This window comes from Bactrocera oleae, chromosome 4 (genome assembly GCF_042242935.1).
Source record: "Bactrocera oleae isolate idBacOlea1 chromosome 4, idBacOlea1, whole genome shotgun sequence".
In the NCBI taxonomy this organism is placed as follows: domain Eukaryota; kingdom Metazoa; phylum Arthropoda; class Insecta; order Diptera; family Tephritidae; genus Bactrocera; species Bactrocera oleae.
Window position 1 is genome coordinate 2,649,486 of NC_091538.1, and position 16,906 is coordinate 2,666,391.

The window sequence follows — 16,906 nt, forward strand, 5'->3', positions numbered from 1 at the left end:
TACCAGTGACAAAGACTCATTAATCAGATTCATATAGTACATGGGCTCTGTTGCACGCGCGGTCGTGTGTGCGAGCGTGGTGTCCGGCAGTTTGCACCGATTTCTTCAACTGCAAGAATTTTTCGTTGAACATGTTCCGCGTGTAACTGCCGCATACTGCGTGACGGACAGAGTCGTATATTGCGAAAAAACGCTTACATACATAGACACAGTACTCGTATGTACGTCAAATCATGTCATGTCACGTCACGTACGCATTGTTCGGTGTTTTGTGCGTATGCATGGTAATGGGGCCGGAAAGCTGCCAGCCGCCCAACAGCCGCCACTATTGCACTTCATCAATGTCCGAATGCATAAAATTCGCGCTAAAAATGCGCATACTTTGACCACCAAGAAATGTAAAAAAGTCTTAAATAAAACGTCTGTGACATAAATGAGAAATAAAGCCGAAGCCGAAAAATGCAGACAAACAACGCAAGTCTACGCGCATGCGCACATTTCAAAGTCAAGTCGATGCCAGCAACATGTTCCCAGACTTACCTATATATGGCAATATTCACACGCCTCATATGCGGCTCGATATTGGTGTACACTCTGGCCTGTACACAACATAAATTCACAGAAATCAAAGCAGTGCGCAAATTGTACGCCCACGAGCATGGCACGTTGACTTGCTGCTGGCGGCAATACGCAAAGCGACCCACTCAATTCGCTTAACAGCGACTATACGTCACAGCGCCAGCATAAGTTGCGCCCGCGTGCCTCGCGCTGACAGCTATAGACTGTGGCTCAAGTGCGGTACGCATGCGCCGTGCTCACACATATTTGTCTGTCCATCTGTGCATACAACACGCGTCCCAAAATGATGTAGCATTATTTTTACCATGTGCTATTTCTTTTTTAAGTCGCTTGCAACTATTTGGTCACAAAGTTTTTTGCTGTCTAAAAATGGCAGACGTGCCCCTGTGTGACCAGTCACAGCAAGTAGCAAAACTGTTTGGGTAAATGCTGCGCCACTTTGAGTGACGATTTGCCACTTCACGGCTACACTAGCGTAGCGATATAAATTGTCAGTTACAAATCGTTGAAGTCAAGGTTGCAGGACAGCCTCTGAACGGCTGACCAATAACAAAATAGCGTGTAAAGGCTTTAAGTGGTGGAAGGACATCTCAACTAGAATAAATATCTGTAAATAGAACAATGTTCAACACATTATCGGCAGTTATTTTGCACTGTAATTGCAGGCCTAGCAAGTAAGCTTGCTGGTAGAGCCATTCTTGCATACTGCTTTGCCTTTTTATTTTTTATTTTTATTTTTTGTTTGTGCAATGTTATTTTCCCGACTTTCTTTCATTTGGTCTTTTGTGTGTTAAAATGTTCTTCTAAGTAGGTGCGCACGCGGCTTCAATTCTTGAAAGTTTCTTTGTCGTGCTTAGCGTGTTGGCGTTCAATAAGTAGCTGTCGTCAACAGCTGAGTACACGAGGCGCTTAAACGCCTTTATAAGCATATTACAAGCGCTCTTTGTTCTAGTTTCTCAATCCGATATTTACATAATTAATTCAAAATAGATTAGAACGAACACAAGTCGAATTAAAATACCGTGGTAATGTTATAGTACGAGTAAACCTCTATTCATATGATATGTTCTCTGCAAAAATTAGCCCAAATCGCTTTCAATGCTTTCACTCTTGCGTTTTTCCTATTCGTCTACTAATATTATAAATCATATGAACCGTATTTCCTAGCGGTATGTGGAAATTTATAAAGTTATTAGTTCTGATGACTATTCACCTTATCAAAAATATCGAAACAATTTTAAGAATATCTGAGAGCTTCGGAAAAATTCGAAATGAGTAATAAGCCTATTTTTTGAAAATGTCATAGAGTTCGGCAGTAAAATTTTATTGAATTATTATGTATAGAATTACAGGTTAGGAAAGTATAATTCGATCTTGAGAACCCGAAATGCTTAAAACTCCTGTAGAAAGGAGTCCAGTGAACGGGAAGGATATAAGATGCGGAGCGCCTGATTGTAGCAGAGATGTACGAGATGTCTCCCATCTGCCCCCCTCTCTCGGTCGCTGAACGTAAGGCGTCTTCGTTTCTACGGATAAGTATTAAACAGCAGTAAATAAGGCATTTGCAAGCTTGAAACACGCAATTGTTATTCTTCCCAACACTGTTTCGACTCCATACCAAATTCTCTTTACTAAAAATCATAGTTCAACAATTAAAATTCCATTTGTAAGACTTAAACTATGGACTACAGAGTTGCAATAATAATAGCAACAACACTTGCCCTTAATCTTGAATAACAAATGTAAATGATTATTGAACGAGCGATCCATCGATCGGCAACGAGTTCTAGGCAAGCTACAATAACAACGACAAAAGCAAAACCCAGAGCTAAAAGAGCAAACTGAATGGCGGAGAAACACAAGTAGCGCCAATAATCGAAACGATTGAATCGAAAAATGCAAATTCAATTTGTAGCTGCCGCAGCTGAAGCGGCAATAAACTGCGCGCCGCCACATAAATAACCCGAAGCAATTGCAAGCGGCAAAAAAAGCAGAAAAGAACAGTGGAAAAATAACAAATGAGCGACAAAAACAAATAGCATCTGATAAAGCAGTAACAACAAGCACAGCAACGGCATGTCACGAGATAAGCTGCCCCAGGCAGATTGCCGTTGCTGGTGGTGGCCATGCCGGTGACGGTGGCATCAGCGGCAGCAACACTGCGCCGCAGCAGCGCTTGTAACTGGAGCAACAATTCGCGTTCACACAGTAGCAATTGATTGAAGCCAAGGGCCAAGTGGCAAGATCACACACACAGCCAGCGCGCAGACGGTGTATTGACTCCGCTAGCACCGTGGCAAGCTAGACAACCCAGGCGCACGGGTGCATATGAGTCAAGCGAAGGCATGAAGATATCAGCGCTGCTGCCACGGACGATATTACCAGCGACTTTATGTGCTGCATGCGTGTTGTTGTTGTTTTTGATATACGCTTGCATATTTGCGCACGCGGCGGCTGCTGCGGCGCAGCAATCGCGCTGATCGAACATGCAACAATTTCGACAGCTGGTGCATGTCGGCGGTGGCGCTGAGCCACACCGGGCAGTTGGGGGCATAAAAAGCGAGAACTGGAGGCGAAATGTAAAACGATACATCGACGAGCAAATGATGAGGCATTAATGTAAATATTGAAGCATAGCGGAGAAGGCTAAAAATACGCAATTTCTTGTAAATATTTTTGTTGCAACAGCAAAGAAAAAGAAAAAATGCAATGACATCATCAACTCAGCGAATTTATTGTAACAACGGAATTTTAATTGCCGCAAAGCACAGATGATTTTTCATAATCATGCCACAGCGGCAGCAGCAACGTGTGTGGCCATTTACAAGTGGCAAGCGGTGGTAAAGTGTCAGCGGTGAAGAAAATAATAAAATAATAAGAGTAAAAGTACGTGAAACAGCATGCATGTGGCTATACGCACATGATCCACACACATCAAGTCAATTTGCCGTCACTCAAGCGAATGCGCCTGTAAGTGGTAAGTGTTCTGATTTGCGCGCTTCGCCGCTCAGAGTGCCACACCATAAAGTGCAAATGCGCTTAAGCAGCTTACAATTCGAACATCACAGCCACGCTCGTCAAAATTTTACGCGCTGGCACTTACGTGTTAAGCGGATTACAATGCAAATAAACGGCGTATAAAAGAGGCAAATAATAACAGATTTTTCGGAAACATTCGAAACCTTCGCGCAGTTTAAGAGAACGTCGATTGCGAGTTGCTCAACTCCCTGCCGTTTGCGCGTGCAATTTGCGCTCAATTTATTTGCCGCATAAATTAGGCGATTTCCATAATTGTGCAACACACATGCAGAGTCCCCACTGTATTTACATATATGGTATATGCCGATATTTTTAAAAATATCGCGTTAATTACGCTTAAAGCTCCACTTCTCCGGAGCGCAAACCATTCGCGGGCAAATGTTTACTATAAAATGCGCGGCGATAAGATTGACTTTGACATGTGTTTGCTCAAACTGCGTCGCATGCTGCAGCGCATGCGCACAAGTGTCATACGCGCTATCAGCGATTTGCGGACAACTACAAGTGATTATGACTTATTTATGATTTGTCGTGTATTTACACGTTTTGCGTTCACATTTATTTACATTTTTCATATTTTATATTTCTGCTGTAAATAAATAATATATATATATTGACATTTGAATGCTGCGCAAAAGCGTTGCCAGCGAATTAAAGCGCGGTAGCCGTTGTGTGTCAGCGAAAATTTGCGTTTGATGGCTGAGTTTTTGTGAGTTATTGGCTGGCTAAATTGAGGAAGTCGTAAAGCAATGTGCAACTCGCTTGAAAGGTGATAAGCACATTTTCAATAATGCACATATAAATATTTTTGGTTTTTGCTTTTGAATTGAAAAACAGTTAAAACAAGTGCGCTTGGTAGTATCGAAAGTTTAGTAAACAAAAAAATGTTTTGGCTAAGCCATAACTTATTTTAGAAAAGGCACTGATAGGCCAATAAAATTTGACTCTAAGTGGGAAGCATATTTAATTTACAGAGCATTTAAGCGGCTACAATGTCCATCTATATTATATAATTTTTTTTTCTACTTTTAACGAGCTTTCATATGCTACGACATTATTATCAGGTTTAGTATTAAATTCCTGAGTTTACGGAGTTTTAAACTTTTTTGAAATATTTATGTGAAAATTAGAAATCTGGCAACACTATCTAACTCTCAAGAATTTGGTATGTCAATAATTGAGAATTAAATCAAGGCTGCACCTAGGTGAATTGCCTTTGAGTTAATGTACGTTCAGAGTGACAAACTCGAGTTTATTGGTTTTAAAAAACCAAAGAGTAAAGATAACTCGTTTATCCTGCCCAACAAACTCCAGTTTTATGATTTTACGATACAAAAAAGAAAAGTTAACTCGTTTCACAAGCAGTTATTTCGAAATAACCCTTGCCGTTAATCCAAATGAGAACACTTGACAGATCTCCATAAATACCAAATCTTAAACTCGTTGGCTAACAAATGTGTATAATAAATTCATAAAGTATAGACGAAGTTAATTTTCACCAAAAACTTCTTCAGAAACTCCAAAAGCATGACGTCACCATAAAAATGACTAATTGAAATAATAAATAATATAGCATCAAACGTTAAGAGTAGATTTGAACACAACTTATACACCAATAATACAAATCTCAACTGCAAAAAAGGAATAAAAGCGCCACACTCCACAAACGATTCTCTAGCACCCCTCTTGTCTGGTCTTATACCCCTCTCGTAAGTTTCCACGAAAGCATAAATAGCCACACTAATGACCAGACATATGTCAACAAATTCGCAAAGCATTGTTTATACATATTGCTTTCAATATGCTCATATAACATTATTAAACTTTATTAGAGTTCATTGACCCACATTTACTGTCTACATGTGTTGGTAAACGGTCGCATTTAATGTCATGTGGCTGTGACCACTCATTCAATTGTCATTTGTTATTTTACTTGCAAAACACGACCGCGACATCCGAAGTACCGCATGGAAGAAATGACACTCGAGTAAAAATAAATTAAGTGTAAATACTGCAAATATATTATTTATTTTGATTCGCATTAAGACGTGTGTAAATAAAAGAAATTGCCACTTTTTGCATCGTATTACTAGCGAAATTTGTTTGGAAAATTACTTTTGATCAAAATAACTCAACCCAGTTGTAAATATAAGTGAGCAATGAAGTATCGCCGTTAACTAGGTCAGAATTCAGCAAAAAGAGGTATGGCATTACATTGAAATAGCTAAGGTTGATTTAGTTAATGGCGACAACTCGTGTTATCTCGCACAAAATATTCGAGACTCGATTTAATATTTTAACGTAAATAAGGCATACAGTGACAGAAATTATTTACACAGCATTTTACAAGAAATCAGAAGATACATAACGATTGACATATTTCTTCTTTTTTAATGCAAAATTTGTATATCAAAAATTAAAACAATATATATTTTTTAGAGTAATTATTTTTTTATTACTATTTCTTTTTTTTGTTACAAAAAATTAAACATTGCAGTAAAACATAATATTGTTTCATTTATTGCTTAAAAATTTTTTTTTTTATTTAACAAAAAAAAAATTAATAAAAATTAAACAAAAAAATTTTTTTTTATTAAAACAATTGTCACTATCAAAAAAAATGTATATATAGTTTTTTTTATCAAATATTTATACAAAAAATATTAACTTTTTAATTTTATGAAAGCAAAATAGAAACAAAAAAAACAACACTATTTTTTTTATTAAATTGTCATTATGGAAAAAAATTTATATATAGTTATTTTTATTGAAAAAAGTGTCATTATCAAAAAAAATTCTGTATAGTTTTCTTATCAAATATTTTTACAAAAAATATTTAATTATTAATTTAATAAAAGAAAAATAAATAAAATAAAAACCAAAAAAATATACAAATATTTTTATTAAAAAAATTATCATTATGCAAAAAAAAAGTTTAATATAGTTTTTTTATCAAATATTTATACCCAAAGGTATTTGAGTTTAATAAAAGAAAATTAAAACAAAACAAAAACTATAAACCATGATTTATGGTATATAAAAAATTTCATCATAAAAAATATTTTGTATATAGTTGTCTAGTTTACAAAAAAAAAAGTATTAGAAATATTTGATAAATTAATAATTAAAAATATTTAGCTTTTATACATATTTTTATTGCTTTTGATGTAATATGATATTTTCCATAAACTGTACTAAAATACTTACATCGTATTTATTTGGCCTCATTGTACCCATTTATTTTGCATGTAAATAAGATTCGCATTCGGCTACGCTTTACAACCACAAGCGACCATTGATGAAGTTCTCGAAAAAATGTATATATTTTCGTTATAATTGATTTTGTGTATATGGTTTTCTTAAATATTTTAATTAGCTCGTTATTTTTTTCTTTAAATATTTATTTTCGGAATATTTATTTGCTACATATTAGCGTGTGTATTCTTTAGTTTTTTTTTTCAAAAAAATAATTTTTTTGCAAAAATATTTTCGTTTAACATTGCGCAATTATTATTATTTTTTTAAATTTCCATAAATTTTTTTTATGTTTATGCTATTGTTCGTTTTTTTATTATATTTTATAGTAAAGTAAGTGTCATGTTTATTAATTTAAGGTTTTATAAATTTTAAATATAATTTAATATTTTACACTTTTTGCGCTAATTTTCTATATAAATTTTTTTTAATATGGTATTTTTTGTATTTTAAATCCACAAGTAATGAAATAGCGATATAAGTAATGAGTGAACACTTTTGTTATGCACTGTTAGCGTTAATTTGATATTATTCAGTTTTTTTTTTTTTAACTTTGCTTAGATTTTTTTGCACCAACGATTAAAAATTTAAGATTTTTAACTTATTTGTGTGAATATAAAGTAATTCTTTCGTTTCGGACTGGTATTATTTTCTTCTAGCGCTGAATTTTACTTCTTTAATTTAATTTTTTTGTTATACTTTTGTTCAAAGCAGAATTTTTTTGTTTAATTTTTTATACATAATTTTTTTTTTTAACCCGGTATTAAGCTTTCAGTATATTTTGCTGAAATTTCGTTGTAGCATTAAATTCCGTAGCGTGTTCGTTAATTTTTAGCTTTTTGGAAGATTAGTCTTCTTTTATGCTGATATTTTTCATTTGTCTATCGTTTGACATCGTCATGCATTTTCTCTACATCTGCAAAAATAAATAGAAAATATGTTGAAATTTTGTTATTTATTTTAATTAAATTTTAGAAGTTCCAAAGTGCTCAAGTATTATCTATGCTCAATTTCCGAGTCAACAAAAAAATACTTTTTTGCTAACTGGTCCCTTTTGTACCTAGTCGCCAACTAGTTCATTGTTAATTTCCTTTAGTTAATCAATACTAATTCATTAGTTTTCTAAGCATTTACGTTACTAGAAACGAAAAAAAAAATTTAGAACGACACTTTTACTCTATTGTTTACTTTTTAACGTCTGAATATTCAAGCCATACAGGATAATTGCTTTACCTAAAACCCACCTTGGACAACTAAAGTTTGCTTGCACTCAATCTACGCGAAATTCTACGACCGTACGCGCTGTGTGCCACGTTTGAACTGCCTTGCACCGAGAAAGTAAAAAGTACCGTTAGTGCAGGCGTGTTGCAGCACCGGTCACATTGCGCTAACTTCTGCAACTGTATGAAATTTTTTACGGCAATTGCACTTTCAAGCCCTTTTTTTGGGTGAGCGCTGCCAGACACGTAAAGGCAGACAGGCGATCATACGGGTTAGAATGTGTGTAGCGACAGTCGGTCAGCTGTTTCGTAAGACACATACGCGCATATATGCACCTGCATATGTATGTGTGTATATGTGCGTACTTTACATTATGTAATTAGCATGCGAGAGCATTTTGTTGCTGAATCAAAGTTGCAAGAAATTGTGCTAGAAATTGCAGCACAAAAGGGAGATGCGAATAGAAAGGAAAGGCATGGGGAGAAAAAAGTTTCATGCACGAATCTTAGCCAGACATTTGTACTATATTTGTCTTGGCACACACACACACACAGTACTGGGTACAACCTCCAGTATTTAACTTTATTGCACTTTTCTAGCAACAGCTTCATTACTAATATTTCACTTCATTTTACTTTTTCTTAGTTAGCCTTTGCAATTGCTCGTTTCCTACTTTTAAACGCTGTGAAAGCGTACACAAAATTATTACATTTGAGCACTCATACTCATGCACATACACACACATATTCGGCTGTGGCACGCACCAGCAACAAAAATCCGGTCGATAGGTCACAACGCAGATATACAGCTACGAACAACAACAGCAACAGCACTCAGCAGCAACTGCAGACCGAGCGCAGACCAACAGGCGCAATAGCAACAACAACAACAATGAAAATGTTGTGGAAGAAAAGCAGGAAAATGTGCACCAAGCGGTGACTTGCAGACTCTGACAGGCCCCCTTTTGCACACTTCCAACGCGCATACACACACACGCACGCACGCGTATTTATGAGCTTAACTGCAGATGCATCGAGAATGTAACGAAGGCACAGTCATCCACCAGCTGCAGCACCAACAGCGGCCAGCCGTGCAGCCAAGTAGTCATCAAAGTGGCAATAAACTGGTCACTACGCGCTGTGACTTTGGCCCCGTGAGCGGTGTTAGCGCGTTTCATAGTCATAGCTAAACTCTTTCAAACATTTTCTATGCGTTTTCGGGGAAAAATCGTTAGACAGCTGACACGAACATACACGCGCGCACGAGCTTCGAAGCAAAAACTACGAAAAAACACCAAATAAAGTTGGCGAGCAATGAAGAAACGGCGAGCTTGACGCTTACTCAAGAAAAGAGGCACGAAATGACAAAAGCTAAAACGGCCTGCCAGCGAAACGCAAACAGGCAAGCAAAACAGAAACCAACAACAACAATTTGTATATATGCATGTGTCAGCGAGTGAAGGCAGAGCGGTCGACTGAGACCACGTGAAAAATGCCGGAAACAAAATCGATTAGCAACGTAGCAGTGGCAGAAGCACCCGCGGCAGTAGCACTGCTGGTGCGCTGTGTGGTATGAGCAACCACTGCTGCACGCTGGCACTTTGCGTGTTAGTTTTGTGGTGTTTGTATGTGTATGTGTGCGTAGTTGGCTGCGCTTACATGCTGCCACCGTGTGAGCCTTTGAATGGAGCGCATAGTGAAATGACAGGTCACTGCGAGTATGTGCTGCAAATAGCTGGTGGTCTAGAAGCAACTAATAGTATATATTTATTTAGAAATGCAGTTGAATATATAGCTAAGCCTTAGACGACAGCTTAACGCACTTTCGGCTTACTTACCGCCATCTTTAGTGGCATTTTTCAGCCAATTCCCCAACCGAAACAACTCCAAGGCATACGCGAAACACTAATTTCCAAGCGACTTCCGCTTCCGACTTCCGCTAGCGGTCGATGGAGACCCCACAAAAACCGTCCGGTTTTCGCATAACACTTTGCATTGCTATGTGTGTACACATGTGTGCGTGAAAATTGTGTCACTATTGCCATCAACGCTTTAACACTTTTTCACCAATTTCACCGTAGGCACCTCGCATTTAAGCAGAACATGTGCCTAAATCCGTATAAAAGTGAACAAACGTCTATAGCTTTTTCAATAATGAATTCCATACTTATAAATTAACAATTGACTAGCATTATTAGACTGCACTAAAGCTAAATTTTCACTACAATATCTGCTTTTCATAAAATCGTTTCGCTTGGAAAAATTCACGTAACACACCACCGAACGACAACGACGACGAAATTGATTTGTGTGTCACGAAATAACGCAAATGTCAAAAAAGTACATTATTGTGTGTGCAACTACGACTACTATTGGCATCCTCGTTGCCATTGCTGCTACCGTTGTTGCTCTTTTCAACTGCGCTCTCAAATTTTCCCAACTAACAACAAATCGTCGGCATTTAGTTATGTTGCTGCCGCTGCAACGACGCTCGCAACGTTCTCAGAACTCAGGTGTTTTTGTAAGGCGAAACCCTTATTCAATGCGTGCGGCAATGTGAGAGAGCAAGCACATAACAAGCCTTTTGAGAGGCAATTTGTGGAGAGCAAAGTGTAAAAATGACACAACTTAAGGCTCAAAGCGGAGAAGCGAGCGTGAAAGTAATGTTCAGAGTGATTATTGTGAGAGAAAGTGTGAGAGAGAGTGTGTGAAGAGAGAAACTGCTAAAATTGCGAGCATAAATTTTTGGCCAAATGTCAAATCGAAAACAGCTGACCACCATATTGTAGTCACGTGTAGAAAATAAGCACTTTCAACTTTTAAGGAACATATTGACAACGAAAGGTTTCAGTGTCCATTTTTATACACTATCTTAATTCTAATAAGAATGTGAGCTATGATATAGAAAATGCAGAATTTTGGAGTGCTGGATTTGCTCTAACTTTCCTCGGTTGTTGGCCAACCCTAGAATCAGGAGAATAATATAGCACTACACTTTTCCTACAGCCCTCATTCACTCTCCTTATTTGATTAAAGCTTTCAATAAATATTCATTTCTCCTCTCATACGATACTGTGATTAGCCAGCATACATATTCTAAAGTCTCGGAGTATATTCACTTGCTCAAGATTTGAATAATAATAAATTATTTATCGCAGTTATGTCAATGTGAATGCACCATAGTCTCCTCTTTTATTAACAATCAACCGACGAGAGCTTCTGCTAGCAATAAACCCGCGAAAACTTCAGAGAATTCAATATATTGTAGGTATACTAGTTTAAGCGATAAGCGCCATCAGATCATCTTAGAGCTGATAATACATTTCTTTAAAAAGTATTTTAATAGTTTCGGTAACCCTGATTTCACCAATATCAAGAAATTTCGCCTTATAGTGATGACCCGCACACTTTCGTGACCTTCTCTAAAATCGTCAGAGCAGTTATATGCTTTCAAGCTTCAATCAAAAGGTAACTTAACTCATGCAAACGACAATTTCACAAAGCAGCTAAAGCCTTTTGAAAACAACTCAGCGCAGAAAGTATAAAAATGCCCAACCATCTAACGAAAAGGCATAAAAATGCCTAACGGTCTACAGAAAACGATTATAAATACTTCATCAACCCAGAAACGTATGCAAAAGCTAAGGAGCGTAAAATCCAGGAATAGACATGTCATTTCCACTACTTAAACGGCCATATTTTCGTAAGTAAGTGGTGGTTGACTTTCTGGTTAGTCATTGTAATTTAAGAACTTCAATAACGTAAGCCTTGCCGCAGTCCAACAAAGGAGAAGCAGCAGAGTGGGAGTTAAGTTTTTCGTTGGGGCTCTTCTATGTTAGTTTATGTTCTTAAGTGCTGCATGGCTTAGTGAAAGTGACAATGCTCGATTAAATCGTTGGACACGGACCGCTACTAAGGACAGACAGTCTAAGGAAAATGTCGAATGAGCTGCGGAAATGGTGGTGGCCAAATATGACTGATATGTCTATATCCACACGCAGAACTTAAAGTTAAATCGACCCTGTAGAGATGATTTGTATAAGCTATGATTTTTAGGAATTTTTAGTTAATATTTTATTGTAGTTCTGACTTAAGATTCAATTTATTGAAAATAATCATTCAGCCTGGGTTACAAATTACAATACTTTATTCAGCCTTCTAATTTCATTATAAATATTCTATTCTAGTTGTACCCATAACGAAAGTTTGCTAGTATATCTTATGGTTAAATATCTCTTTAGTTCTATTTATGTCCTACTAGTACGGTCTCTGGTGTAAAGCCGCTTATGCCAGGTAATAGTAGATGTATTAGTAGTCCAAAAAGAATAGGGTGATTTGAATATATTGTTGGGCATTGTTCACGCTTGCTTCGAGGGTGAAATATTTTTTTCATTTGTTATTTTTTGCTTTCTGTTGCTTATCTAAATTGTTGCGGCAACGGTCTTTGCCATATTGGCTATGGTTTTGTCTTTATTACACGGCTATCATAATTTATGGCAATTAAGTCTTTAAACATAAAAACGTAGTAACTCATAACGTGTAACATATATTTACATACACACATATATAAGTAATAACCAACTTTAATTTTATAGATATGAAGCCAAATTATTTTGATATTAAGACTTTGAGGGGAAGGACAAAATCAATCTCAGGCACAGTAGACTATCAATAACAGTAACGCGTGTTTTTTTTTGTTTTTGTAACTTTTCAGCTAAAATGCTTTGCAAGCAAAGTTTTTTTTCACAAAAGTTGAAAGCTTCGAAAATTTATATATTGCTGTTAATAAATCATCAGGACTCATTGAGTTTTTGTTACAAATATCTAATTGGAATAAATTTAAAGGTATTGAACATTTTTTTGTAACTTTTTTTTTAACACTCTCATTCACTCTCTCGCTCTCCAAGCGTATTTATGGCATTATATCTGTCAGCTGCTTGAAACGATTTTAAATTTGCTGGATCTAACATTTTTAATGGAAAGTTACTGAAGTTTGTAGTACCCACATAAATATTAAAAATATCTTGGAAAGATAATAAAATTTCTGATTTTATAAAATCACTTATTGAAAAACAATCATAGAAAAAATCGTCGTAGTTTTCTTATCTTTAAGAGAATATCAGACAAAATTCTGGTCAAGAAGTACTCAACTCAAATTATTATTTTTTCTATAAAAAAAATAATAAAATTAATTAACACCGATTTTAAATTCATTTGAATGAAAGTAGCATTTTTGCTGAATAATATTATATTTTTCACAGTTCCAATTATTTACAAAAATAACACATAATACGCCTTTTCTGCCAATTAAAATTAACTAATTTCACAAATAAAGCGACTTTAGCGTTTTCACATTTATTTGAAATTTTTAAATGAAAAGCAAACATATTTTAAAGCAAGTAGTAATAATAATAATAGCGCATGAAAGCATTTTACTAACTTTGTGTGGCACATTCACCTTAATAGTTTAACCACTTTGCGGCTCGCTGTGTGCATATGTCAGGTATGTGCTTCAGCCGACACGCTTCTTCACTACACTTCACGCCGCACCACACTTTGCATTGCTTTTCATTATCTTTTCCATCCGTTAGTAGTTTTTGTTGTTGTTGTTGTTCACTTTTTCTTTGCACACTTTTCTTTCGATTTTTTCACATGCACGCACACATACACGAATGCTGGCGTATTTGTTGTTGTTGTATTTATATGTGGTTATATTTATTTTTTAATTTATTGACTTGTTTGCTTATTTGATATTTTTTTGCCCCGTCCCAGCCCCGACGACACACGGCTGCCCATTGACGGTGATTCCGGCCACTATATCGAGGCGCAACGGTGCTAAGGTGGCACTACGGCGCGGTGCACTTCCACAATCACTGTGGCAGCCTTAATACACGTACTCGCACTACTGGCATAGCTTTAGCACTCACTTGTTCGTCGACTTGTACGTCGCACTACATTCGACTAATACGTTCTTCGGCGGTCGTTGTTGATGATGGCGATGTGTGTTGTTGTCGCCAGCGGTGTTCCACAGAGTGTTCGAAGTGTGTGAACCCAACTAAATGCGATACGAAACTGAGGCGCAGGCAAAAAGCGCACAACGTGTAGTCAGTCAATCGTTGCTTTGCCCTGGCCTGGCCTAACCACCAGCGCCCGGCGCACGGCAGCATGGCAGCGTGGCAGCAAGTCGACATTGTGGACTGTGGCGTATGTGTGTTTGTGTGTGTGGCGTGTGGAGCAACGCAGTCGCAATGCGCACCAAAGGCAAATAGTGCCGTGGCAGCGCCGCAAAGACAGTGTAAACACGAGTGGCAGCACAAGCAGTGTGCTGGTGGTGGAGCGGCTGCGACACGCAGCAACCGCGTCGCATGCAGAAATGGTTCGACGAAGACCACGAACAGCATACAGGCTAATAACAGCAGCGGCAGCAACACAAGCTACTGGTAGCACAGGCATGGAGAGAGACCGCAGGCGAAATTTTTCGTCGTCGTCAGCACTGGCGATGTGTTAATGCGGAGTGCGACAGCTACGACAACAGCAGCAACAGCGCTGAAACAGTGGTGCAAATTTGAAGTCAGCGATTTTTACAAACTTGGAGCAATATTATTTTGATGCTAATTGCTAGCGAAGCAACCGTTTGGTCGATATCATTATCGATTATTGATTAATAATTGGTAGATAAGTTGAGTTTAATTTTTACCTCCGAGATTACTTTGTATTTCATTAAGACCAACGTTTTTATTGACTTTGGGTGCTGGCAGATAAACTTAAGATGAGCGCGACCTGTAATCTCAAAACTTAAAAGAAAGGGTGAGCCCAGGCCATAGAACTTACATTATGCCGAATTTATCCACATTGCTTGGTAAAACTTCAGAGTTAACCCAAAAAAGCTTGGGAATCGCTTGAAGGTATTTGCAGAATCCGCCAAGACCCATTTCTGTCATCGTTTCATACTATAAAGTGATTTTTCCTTGCAAGATCCCGGAAAAGTACGAAGAACGGCCAGCCAAAATTTTCGTCGGCAGTTGTGCTGACAAAAACGAGTTTAATACTTACAGATTCAAACAGGTTAGATCACCGAGATAACATACCGGATAAAATCCGAGTCAATTCCGGTAGCGTGGAACCGGCTATTGCGGGAATTGTTTTGCCACTTCCGCTTCAGTATTCCTATGAAGACTAAGGTACGCTGTAGTATACTTACTTTTATAACACACTGTCTTCAGCCACAGTCACAGCCATCGGCTACGCCAACGACCACGCAGTCACAGCTTACGCTTAACGCAGCTGCGATTCTCACACGCGCAGCATAACATAAAAACCGCAAATGAAATGCAAATAAAAACGGCACAAAAAAAGCAACAACAATGAAATTAATGCACCCACCCAACAACCAAAGCACAAAAAACCACAAAGCTTTGCGTTTCAGCGCAGAAAAAATACGAAATGGGAGTAAAGCTGTGGCTGTGACAAGCAAACGCCGTCGTATGTTTTTATGTGTGTGCGTGTTTGTATATATGTAAGTAGCTGATAGTTGGAGAGATTTGTGAAGGTGGTGAAGCAGCGGGAGTGCGGTGGTGGCAAATTCAATACAAATACTTGCAACTTAAAAGGAGTAACAATGTGGCGAGTAGCAGTTGGAGTGGCAGAGTGGCTGTGACTGTGACTGTGACTGTGGCACTTCGACGCCAGTATGTATGTGTGTGTCACTATTTCAGTTCCGCAGCGTCGCCGTAACTCATCACTCGCAACCTGAGTGACTGTGGCAAACTGGAGCAACGCTTTCTCGCCAACAAAAGCAAAATCAAATAACAAACGCATACACACACGCGCTCACAATGATGGCACATATCCGGCAACCGTCCACCGGCTACAATGCGCCGCTGCCACAGAGCGGCTTAAGGCGATACCGCTGTTTTTACGATTGTCATAAGCGCGCACGGTATGTGTTGCTGCCACAGAGCTGCCAGCAATGTGGAGGGCTTTGTTAAGGAGAGCAAATATATTGCGGAAAAAAGTGTGGCCACTATTTGCCATTTCTTATGTGTATATTTGTTCATTGTTATTATGTTGCTTTGAGACCTGTGTCAGCGTTGCTCTCCATGCATAAATTAAGTGAATTGCGCCTCTGAAAGGAAAATCGCAAAATCAAAACAAAACAAAAATCACACAAAAGAAGGCTGTCTTTGCATATGCAGCAGCGTGCGTTCACAGCCAAACCGGCAGCCAATTGTGCTGTGCGACTCAACTGCCCACATACTACGTCTAACCACTGGCCAACCAGCTGCACCGCTACACCAGCCACCAGCCACCAGCCGTGCTGGCCGCAAGTTAGTGCAGGTTTTCGACGTGCGCATGCATGTGAATGTGTGTTGGTCGTGTGGCATGTGGCATGCCTTGTACTATAAATATTTTTGCAAGAAATATGCATATAATAAGAAAGTATGTTGTTGTGTGGCATGTTGCATTTATACCTATAAGTGGTTGCAGGTAGTAGACGAGTTTTTGGTTGTCTTATTGTTCCCTTACTCTAACTAACTGGTGGCTAACTGGTTGAGCGTTTCACTAGCTGCCAATTGCCCTCAAGGGGTTGCTGTTGCAAATTGAGTCATTTTTTCTTGTGTGTGGCCCATTGTGTAAGTGGAATTGTTATGTTGGTCCGTGGCAATAGGATGTTACCGCACATACTCGTCTTTCGTTACATCTTGTTTGCATTAGCTGCCATTGCTCCTTGTACAGCTTGAGATGCGGTAGTGGTGGTCATGGTGGCGAAAATCATAAGTGGTCGCAGAAATTATGATATCAGCTCCTGCAGT

The 16,906-nt window shown here is 38.0% G+C and overlaps 1 protein-coding gene and 1 long non-coding RNA gene across 6 annotated transcripts in view; one reads left to right on the forward strand and one right to left on the reverse strand.

Annotated features, from left to right (window-relative positions):
- ths (thisbe) overlaps positions 1 to 7,077 on the reverse strand; it is a 117,830-nt gene extending 110,753 nt beyond the window's left edge. Inside the window, exon 1 of the mRNA XM_036374554.2 lies at positions 6,826 to 7,077. Coding sequence (XP_036230447.2) covers positions 6,826 to 6,827 — 2 coding nt within the window. The 5' untranslated portion in view covers positions 6,828 to 7,077. The remainder of the gene's footprint in view (positions 1 to 6,825) is intronic.
- LOC138857017 (uncharacterized) overlaps positions 1 to 16,906 on the forward strand; it is a 293,806-nt gene that overhangs the window by 135,822 nt on the left and 141,078 nt on the right. The gene's annotated exons all lie outside the window — the stretch shown is intronic.